Source organism: Orycteropus afer, unplaced genomic scaffold (assembly GCF_000298275.1).
Source record: "Orycteropus afer afer isolate SDZICR_OR568_19922 unplaced genomic scaffold, OryAfe1.0 scaffold00110, whole genome shotgun sequence".
NCBI lineage: Eukaryota > Metazoa > Chordata > Mammalia > Tubulidentata > Orycteropodidae > Orycteropus > Orycteropus afer.
In genome coordinates, this window is record NW_006921697.1 from 4,641,724 (window position 1) to 4,652,654 (window position 10,931).

The 10,931-nt window shown below is 40.7% G+C and overlaps 1 protein-coding gene across 1 annotated transcript in view; it reads right to left on the reverse strand.

Moving 5' to 3' along the window:
* The window catches only part of PDE6A (phosphodiesterase 6A), a 150,025-nt gene that overhangs the window by 79,257 nt on the left and 59,837 nt on the right, over window positions 1–10,931 (reverse strand). Inside the window, exon 6 of the mRNA XM_007943602.2 lies at window positions 6,749–6,813. Coding sequence (XP_007941793.1) covers window positions 6,749–6,813 — 65 coding nt within the window. The remainder of the gene's footprint in view (window positions 1–6,748; window positions 6,814–10,931) is intronic.

Below are 10,931 nucleotides of genomic sequence, written 5' to 3' on the forward strand. Positions count from 1 at the left end.
GTTCATCCATCCTTGAACCACTAACATACTATATTAAATACAATAGTTTTATAGTAAGTCTTGACATCTGACTGAGCAAGTCCTTGCATTTTATTCTTCAAAAGTGTCTTGACTAATCTTGACCTTTTGTATTTTCATAGAAATTTTAGAATCAGCTTATCAGGTTCTACAATGCAATGTAAAAAAAAAAAATGATCTTCTATGATTTTGATTGAAGCAGGGGATAAATGTATTCATAATAGATAATTATGAATTATGTGTAATGATGATACAAAGGTATTGAATCTATAAATTGATTTTGAGAGTAGTGATCAGTTCATAATATTGCATTCATAATAATTCATAATAATTTATGCATTCATGAACATGGCATACCTCTGCATTTATTTGTTGTTGTTATTGTTAGGTGCCATTGAGTCATCTCTGACTCATAGCAACCCTATGCACAGCAGAATGAAACACTGTCCAGTCTTGTGCCAGCCTCATGATCCTTTCTATACCTGAGCTCACCATTGCAGCCACTGTGTCTATCCATCTCATTGAGGGCCTACCCCTTCTTCATTGACCTTCCACTTTACCAAGCTTAGTATCCTTCTTCAGGGAATGGTTCCTCCCGACAATATGACCAAAGTAGGTGAGATGAAGTCTAGCCATTCTCACTTCCAAGGAGCATTCTGGCTGCATTTCCTCCAGGACAGATTTGTTAGTCCTTTTAGTAGACCATGGTACACTTAGCGTTCTTCTTCAACACCACAACTCAAAAGTATCAACTCTTCTTCAGTGTTCCTTATTCTTTGTCCAGCTCTCACATGCATGAGGTGATTGAAAATACCATGGTTTGGGTTAGGCTCACCTTAGTCTTCAAGGAGACATCTTTGCTCTTCACCACTTGAAAGAGGTCTTTTGCAGCAGATTTTCCCAACACAATATGTCATCTGATGCCTTGACTGCTGGTTCCATTGGTGTTGATTGTAAAAACCAAAGCCAAACACACTACCATTGAGTTGGATCCAACTCATAGCCACCCTCCTTGGGTTTCCCAGGTGGTATCACTATGGAAGTAGATTGCCCAACCTTCCTTCCAAGGAGTGGCTGGTGGGTTTGAACTGCCAGTGGGGTTGATTATAGAATCAAGTAATATGAAATCTTTGACAACTTCAATCTTTTCTCCATCCACCATGGAGCTATTTATTGGACCAATTGCAGAGACTTTTTTCTTTATGTTGAGATGTAATCCATACTACAGACTGTATTCTTCAATCTTCTTCAGTAAGTACTTCAAGACATCCTGACTTTCAGCAAGCAAAGTTGTGTCATCAGCATATTGCAGGATGTTGATGATTCTTCCTCCAATCCCGATGCCACATTCTTCTTCATATAATCCAGTTTCTTGGATTATTTGCTCAGCATACAAATTAAATAAGAATGGTGAAAGAATGATGCACCCCCTTCCTGATTTTCAACCATGTAGTATTCCCTTGTTATGTTCAAATGACAGCCTCCTGATCTATCTACAGTTTCCTCATGAGCACAATCAAGTGTTCTGGAATTCCCATTCTTCTCAGTGTTATCCATAATTTGTTATGATCCACACAATCAAATGCTTTTGCATTGTCAATAAAACATAAGTAAACATCTTTCTGGTATTCTTTGCTTTTAGCTAAAATCCATCTGACATCAGCAATGATACCTCTTATTCCACATTTGCTTCTAAGTCCAGTTTGCATGTCTGGAAGCTCTGTCAATATACTGCTGCAATCGTTTTTGAATTATTTTTAGTAAGATTTTACTTGCATGTTATATTAATGATATTGTTAGATAATTTCCACATCCTGTAGGATCACCTTTCTTTGGAATGGGTAAAAATATGGATCTCTTCTAGTCAGTTGGCCAGGTATCTGTCTTCCTAATCTCTTGACATAATTTAGTGAGTGCCTCTAACAGGGCGTCCGTTTGTTGAAACATCTCAATAGGTATTCTGTCAATTCCTGGAGCCTTGTTCTTCACCAATTCCTTCAGTGGAGCTTTGACTTCTTCCTTCAACACCATTGGTTCTTGGACATATGCCACCTCCTGAAATGGATGAACATCAACCAGTTCTTTCTGGTACAGTGATTCTGTGTATTCCTTCTATCTTTTTTTGATGTTTCCTGTATCATTCAATATTTTGCCCATAGAATCTTTCAATATTGCAACTCAAGGCTGAATTTTTTTTTCCTCAGTTCTTTCAGCTTGAGAAATGCTGAGTGTATTCTTCCTTTTTGGTTTTCTAACTCCAGGTCTTTGCACATTTCATTATAGTAATTGTCTTTGTCTGCTTGAGCTGCTCTTTGACATCTTCTATTTATCTCTTTTATCTTGTCATTTCTTCCATTTGCTTTAGTTACTCTTCGCTCAAGGGCAAGTTTCAGAGTCTCTTCTGACATCTGTTTTGGCCTTTTCTTCCTTTCTTGTGTTTTTAATGACCTCTTGTTTTCTTCATGGATGATGTTTTTGATGTCATTCCACAACTCTTCTGGTTTTCTGTCACTGGTGTCCAATGCATCAAATCTATTCTTTAAACAGTCTCTAAATTCAGGAGGGATATTATCAAGGTCACATCTTTGCTCCTGTGGACTTGTTTTAATTGTCTTCAACTTCAACTTGAATGTGCAGATGAGCAGTTGATGGTCTGTTCCACAATCAGCTCCTGGCCTTGTTTTGGCTGAACATATTAAATTTCTCCATTGCCTCTTGCCACAGATGTAGTCAGTCTGATTCCTGTGTTTTCCATCTGGTGAAGTCCACGTGTATAGTCATCGCTTATGTTGTTGAAAAAAGATATTTGCAGTGAATAAGTGGCTGGTCTTGCAAAATTCTATCACATGAACTCCAGCATTATTTCTATCACCAAGGCCATATTTTCCAACTATCGGTAACCCTTCTTTGTTTCCAACATTTCCATTCCAGTCACCAGTGATCAACACATCTTGATTACATGTTCAATTTCAGACTGCAGAAGTTGGTAGAAATCTTCAATTTCCTCATCTTTAGCTTTGGCAGTTGATGTGTAAATTTGAATAATGGTAGTAGTAATTGGTCTTCCTTGTAGGCATATGGATATTATCCTATCACTGCCAGCATTGTACTTCAGGACAGATCTTGAAACACTCATTGTGATGATGAATGCCACACCATTTCTCTTCAATTTGTCATTCCCAGTATAGTAGATCATATGGTTGTCTGATTCAAAATGGCCAAAACCAGTCCATTTCAGCTCACTAATGTCTAGGAGGGAGTTCTGGTAGCATAGTGCCTAAGGCATTTGACAGCTAACCAGAAGGCTGGTGGTTCAAATCCACCAGCCACTCCTCGGAAGGAACAATCTACTTCCGTAGTGATGCTGCCTCAGAAACCCAAGGAGGGGTCACTATGAGTCGGGTCAGACTCAACGGTACATAACAACAACAACAATGCCTAGGATATTGATCTTTATGCATTTCATTTTTGACAAATTCCAGTTTTCCTAGATTCATACTTCATACATGCTATGTTCCAGTTATTAATGGATGTTTGCATCTGTTTCTACTCATTTGAGTCATGCCACATCAGCCAAGGGAGGTCCTGAAAGCTTTACTCTATCCATATCATTAAGGTCTTCTCCACTATGAAGAGTCAGCTCTTCCCCAGTCAAATTTTGAGTGCCTTCCGACTTGATGGGCTCATCTTCTGGCACTGTATTGGACAATGTTTCAGGGCTACTCATAAAGTTGTCCAGTAATATATCAAACAGTGTTTCACTGCATTCATAAGGTTTTCACTGGCCAATTCTTTGAGAAGTGGATGGCGTCTTCCTTCTTCCGAGGTCTGTCTTAGCCTGGAAGCTCTGCTGAAATCTGTCCACCATGAGTAACCCTTCTGGCATTTTGCAACATGGTGGTATAGCCTCCAGCCTCACAGCAACAGATGAGCCACCACAGGATGACAAACTGACAGACAAGTCAGTTTATATTTATTTATCTAAGTTTATTTATATTTTCTTTAATTTCTCTCTAGAATTAAAGAAAACCATATGACTTGGCCATATGACTAGCTTTGGCCAAAGAAATGTGAGCAAAAGTGATATGTTTCCTCCAGAGGGACATTTTACAACACAGTGTGTGTTTTGCCATGTTCTTTCTTCCCTTTGTCAAGACTAGTCAACCTTGCAGTGCTTGAAATGGTGACTGTTCTATCTGCCTTGGCACCTACCTGCCTACCATCAACACATTGTAGCTACCCCAACCCCATTTATAGTTGACATGTAGTGAAATGATAAAATAAAGATTTGATGTTTATACCATGAAGATCTTGAGGTTTTATTTCCACAGCATTGCCTAGCCTACCCTGACTGATTCAAAAATTACTATCAAAAGCAGGAGTGAAAAATCTAAAATAGGTGACATAGCTTTTAAATGAAATAAACATGGAGTCATGTGGTTGACCAAATGGCATTAGCAGTCAAATGGACAATGCCTCTAACACTTGTCTTTACTGAAACTTAAACCTAGCTTTCCTATAAATCTGGCCAGTTTCATTGATCAATGAGATTCTGCTATCACTTCCATCCTTGTTGACCAATGAAATTCTGAAAGCATTTCAATAGTAAATTATATAAGCCAATCTGAAATAAGCTTCTCTTCTGTGGTTTTTCTCAACAAAAACCAATCTCTACTGATACTCAGTGGAGTGTCTTTCCACACGTGGTTTGATGCTGCTTGATTTGTGAATCTTCTTCGTGAATGAGCCTCATCTCATAGATTAATTTTGTTATTGACTCAGTTTATTTTGGCATAGTTTAGGGCTTGGGTGGAGGGCAATAGGATGAGTATTATCAGAGGCTAGAAAAATGTGATGCTTGAGAAGGAGTGGTGAAACATGAAGAAATTGTGGTCTGTGATAACTTGGAAGATAGGTGAGCTTAGTAAACTTGCAGCTCTAGAAAAGAGGTTAGAAAACAGAATGACTGAAGTATATGCAGCTGAAATTTAAAAGAAAGAGAGAGAGATGAGTTTGGAAAAAATCAGTCCTCATGCAAGAAGAAATGAAATGGAAAATGAAAAGCCACTAGAAAACTGTGAGCTGTTGAACCAGAGTCTTGTTTTTATAAAAATATGAGCATACTTGTCTGTCTATAAAAGAAGAAGGAGGAGAAGGGGAAGGCAGAGGAGGAGGAGGAGGAGAAGGAGAAGAGGAAGAAGAAATGGAATGGAATGGAGAGAACTAGAAATTCAGGAACTTGAGGCAACAACTCATCTGGTTAATCTAAGTGACAGAAGATTATTACAATTCAACCTGGAGAACAAGAGTAAATCAGTGTGACCTATCACACCCACTGTTTAAGGATTAAGGTTGGCATACAGTAAATTCTTTTGGTTGGACAAAACAGCTCAGAGGGTGTGACTCTCCCACTGAACTTGCTTGCAGCCTAGAGTAGCCTGCAATCAGGCTTTGAAAGACTCACTCTGGTCTCAGGACCGGAGCTGTGGGTATGGCTTTTGGCACCAGAAGATTCAATAGATAAGAAGCCAATTAAGTTTTTGAAAATGTTCTACTGACCGAAAAAGCACAACCAAACCAAACTCACTGCCATCAAGTCAGATTCAACTCATAGAGACCCCTCCTTGGGTTTCTGAGGTGGTATCTCTACGGAAGTAGATTGTCCAACCTGCCTTCTGAGGAGTGGCTGGTGGGTTTGAACCACCAGCCTTCTGGTTAACACTCAAATGCCTTAGGCACTATGCCACCAGAGCTCCCAAAAAAGCACAAGCCTATCCTAAAAAAGGTTTGGAACTTTCAGCCCCAACCATCTATCTATGTGCATATTTGGGACTTTGCCCTCTTTCCTTTTCTTTATTCTGTTTGGTCACATCTGAAGAGGAATTAGAATATACACCTGCTTTGAGGGCTGAAGGAGCTCTGGTAGTGTAGTGCCTAAGGCATTTGACTGCTAACCAGAAGGGCAGCGGTTCAAACCCATCAGCCACTCATCAGAAGGAAGGTAGGGCAATCTACTTCCAGAGTGATACTGCCTCGGAAACCCAAGGAGGGGTCTCTATGAGTCGGATCTGACTCGACAGCAGTGAGTTAGGGGCTGAGATGCTCTCTTAGCCAGTGTCCTGCCTTTTTCTTTTTGCCTTGCCTCTGCATGACCCCCAAAGGCACCTCCATAGAAAGTTGAAAAGTACTGATTTGATCCCTATAGATTCTCATTGTATAGATAGGAAACAGAAGCCCAGAAAGAAAGTGAAAAAAAGTTGCTGTCAAATCAATTCTGCCTCATGGTGAACCAGAGTGTTATAGAACATAACTGCTCCATAGGGTTTTCAAGGCTATGACCTTTTGGAAGCAGACTGCCAGGCCTTTCTTCTGAGGCACCTCTGGTCATGTTTAAACTGTCAACCTTTTGGTTAGTAGTCAATCACTTAAAAGTTTGCACTACCCAGGGACTTCTGCAGCCCAATAGGTAACATATTGACACCAGATCTGGGACACAAATTCAGAACCCTGACTCAGAATCTGGCACACTGTGTCTGTGTTCAAGCCTCTTCAGCTATTTGAGCATCCTGGGTGGTTCTTTCCACCATCCTGCACCGTGCCACCATACTGCTCTCTGCCTCTAATCAAATGTGTGACCCTTTTGGATTTGGTTAGTGTTGATTTTAGGATGCATATTTTATAGACATCAATAACTTGCCTGCAACTGTACACACTTTGAGATGGAACTTACGGGATGACTTTGATGTCTTCTTTGCCATGCAGGATGTAGTCAATGACCTTGTAAAAATTGATTTCCTAGGCAAAAGAGAGAAAATTATATACCTTAAAAGCCAGAGACAGAACCTCAGCAGTAATGTATCTATGAAACATGCCTTATTCTTTCTTTCTTTTTTTTTTTAATTGTGATTTGGGTGAAAGCGTACAGAGCATATTCATTTTACATACAGAAATTCATACACATTTTGTTTCGTGACATTGACTATAATTGCCCACAGTGTAACAGCTCTCTTTCCACTTCCTCCTTGTAGTGTCCCTCTTCCCTGTGCCTTTTTTCCTATACATTCCTGCCCCGTGAGCTGTCTCCTTGTGCAAATACTGTCCTTCTACTGTCCCATGATTGATTATTCAAAGGAGTGTATCTACCTGATATGAATGTTCACCCTATATGCCTGTCTATTGTTTAGCAGGAAGTCACGGAAGTGAGTTCAATTCCAGGCCTGAAGGGTGACTAGAGGCCGTGTTCTCAGGGGTTTCACCAGGCTCTATCAGACCAGTAAGCCTGATCATTTTTTTTATGATATCAGGTTTTGTTCCACATTGTTCTCCCACTCTATCCAGGATCTCCTGCACTGATCCCTTTCTGAGTGGTTGACAGTGGTAGCCAGCACCATCTAGTTCTTCTGGTCTCATCAGTCATGTAGGCTGAGGTTCACATGGTTCATTTGTCCCCTGGACCAATTGTTATCCATAAAACAGGTCTTGTTCTTAACCATATGCCTTGTGGTTTTCGGAAAGCACCAAACCTAACCCAACTCCTTCTGCAATGACTGTCCTCAGCTGACTCTCAGGACTCAGGGCTCTCCTCCTTGGAACCATCTCACAGTGCTAGGCAGGGGCTGGGATTTGGGGCTGGAAAGATAGATGGGGAGTTTTCCAAAGGGATCTATAAGGAGAAAGAGATAAATAGTACTAAAGAATAGGGAGAGGGGTAGGAGGAAAGAAGCCTCTCATCACATTTAGAACCATGGTCAATCCAGCCATCTCCCAGGTATGGCTCACCTCCATGGTCATGACCTCCTTTCTTCTTCACCTTACCTCTCAGTTGCTCCTTGATGAGTCATTTCTTCTAGGCCTACCTTCCCAATCATGGCTGATGCCTCCAAATTAACTTTCTACCTCTTCCATCCTTCTCAACTCCCTGCATCATTAAAACTCTCATTCTCTTAAAGTTTTTGTTTTTGTTTCCCCAGTTGTTGTTAAATCAATTCCAACTCATAGACACCCAGTGTGCATCAGAGTAGAACTGCTCTTCATAGGGTTTCCAATGGCTATGACTTTCTGGAAGCAGATCACCAGATCTTTCTTCCAAGGCACTTCTGGGTGGGTTTAAACTGCCAAATTTTCTTGGTTAGTAGTTGAGCACTCACCTATTTGAGCTACCCAAGCAGATATGTTTGATTACTTTACTCCCTAGCACACAGTTGGGTAATGGCAGGTGATTCCTTTTCCCTAGCTCTCCAGGGAAAATTCAATGATCTTACCAGATCCTCTCAGTGGCCAAACATGATGGGCAGGTTAGTAACCATTTTTAAATGGGAGAACTTAGACCCAGAGGAAGGAAAAGACTCATTATAGCCAGACAATGAACCAAAACCAGAACCTAAGCTCTTAACTTCGAGCTCAGTGCTCTTTCTGCTCTGTCACTCACGACTAATAACTTAAAATGTTGTTCAGTATCTGAGTCATTAGCCTAAAACCGGGCTACTTAAAGTGTGGTCCCTGGGCTGGTGCCATTCTGTAAAGTATTTATCAGTCCATGATGACAAAAACAGAAATTGAGAGTTAGTGTTTAGAAACTTTTATAACAATGAGAGTGAGTTAAATTATGCCTATTGAATCTAATAATACTTTTAAAAAATGAGACTCAGATTTTGGTGGCATAGTGCCTAAGGCACTTGACTGCTAACCAGAAGTCTGGCAGTTTAAATCCACCAGCCACTTCTTGGAAGGAAGATTGGGCAATCTACTTCCATTGTGATATTGCCTTGGGAACCCAAGGAGGGGTCCCTATGAGTCAGATCTGACTAGACAGCAGTGAGTTTGGTTTGGTTTATATATATGTGTGTGTTGTTGTCGTTATGTGCCATCGAGTCAGACCCAACTCATGGCGACCCCTCCTTGGGTTTCTGAGGTGGTATCACTATGGAAGTAGATTGCCCAAACTTCCTTCTGAGGAGTGGCTGGTGGGTTTGAACCACCAGCCTTCTGGTTAGCAGTCAAGTGCGTTAGGCACTATGCTATCAGAGTTTATATATATATTTGTGGTAAATATATAGATAACAAAACATTTGCCATTTCTACAATTTTAACATGTACAGTGCATATTTTAACATAGACATTAACTGTGTTCATCATGTTATTCTAACTCATTGAGACTCCATGTATACAGAGCAATAATATGTATTCTTTTTTCTTTTTGAATTTTATCCTTAATTCTACACATAATCATAGATTTGTTCTCATTTTTGAAACTTCAAGGAAGTAGTAATATATGTTCAATCTAGTAATACATATTTTTAATATATATTGAACTGCTAGTAATATATCTTCTAATCATAGTTTGAAAGTATTGAAAAAATGGATTGAAAATTTTAAAAATTTTTAAAATTTTAAAAATCTGTTCCTTTACTACAGGTGTTTTAAGAAGCATGTCTCTAGAGATTTAAATGCTGTACCTGTGTCCCACCCCAAGCCTCCTGACTCAGAATTTGAACAAAGAAGAATTCCCTGATCCAACCAAGTCTATCAGAGAGCCCTTTGGTTGACAGGTGCTTCTCCAAATTCATGAGGGACAGGCTCTGCTCCTCACAGCCCAGCAACTGGCAGCACCAGTGACTAGATGCTTCCAGGTGGCACACTCTGGCTAAACAGAAGGCAGAGGATGGAGCTGTTCCAATGGTGTAGGCTGCCTTGGGGACTGGCAGCAGGAAGCATCCAGTGGGAAGATTAGTTGAGTCCTGCAGCACTTCATAAATGGACCTTAAAAAAACTATCCATAGAGTGAAAAGAGTTGTGTTTTAGTCTCAGTTCTTCTACTTGTCCTCTCTGCGTGTTTGTTGTTGTTTAAGTAGCAGAACCCTTTTCCCAAACAAAGCATGATATCTAACCATATAAAGCAGATAAAAATGTTGTTGTTCAAACTCAACTCACTGCCCTCAAGTCGAATCTGACTGTGAGTCGACCCTTCCTTGGGTTTCCGAGGGAGTAACACTATGGAAGTAGATTGTCCAGTCTTCCTTCCGAGGAGTGGCTGGTGAGTTTGAACCACCAGCCTTCTGGTTAGCAGTCAAATGCCTTAGGCACTACACCTCCAGAGCTCCTAGATGCCTTCAAATTTGTTCCTACTCATAGTAACCCTAGGAACAATAAAATGAAACATTGCCCAGTCCTGCATCCTACTCACAATCGTTGCTTTGTTTGAGCCCATTGCTGCAGCCACTGTGTCAATCCATCTCTCCATCTCATTGGGAGATTCTTTGTCAAGCATGATGTCCTTCTCAAGGGACTGGACCATACCTAATAACACGTCCAAAGTATGTGAGACAAAGTCTTGCCATCCTAGCTTCCAAGGATCACCCTGGCTGTGCTTACAAGACAGATTTGTTTGTTATGCCTGTGTGTTGTATATTCAATATCCTTTGTCAACACTATATGCAAATGAATCAATTCTTCTGAGGCTTTCTTTATACATTGTCCAGCTTTCACATGCATACAAGGTGATTTAAAATACCATAGTGTGTTAGATTGGCTTCTCCAGAGAAACACAAAAACCAGCAAGTATATATATATTTATAGAGAGAGAGAGAGAGAAATTTATCTTAGGAAAATAGCTCACAAGCGTATAGAAGCCGACAAGTCCAAGTCTCTGGAGGAAAATGGACTGGCGACAGCCTTAGCTTCCGTGAGCGCAGGGGGCCAAGAGATTCAAAGCTGGCAGGCAGTGCGCTAGTTGTTGGCTCCAACAAAAGGCGGCTCCAAGATCTCCAGGTCGAGCGATGGGCTGCTCCCTCACAGAAGTTTGTAGTCCACACACCAGGATTCCAATCCCTCAAAGAATGTGGCTCTTCCCAGGATGTCCCTGGATATCTTGGAAGCAGACCACACCCCTAGGGAAACTCCCCTTGGGCAGACTG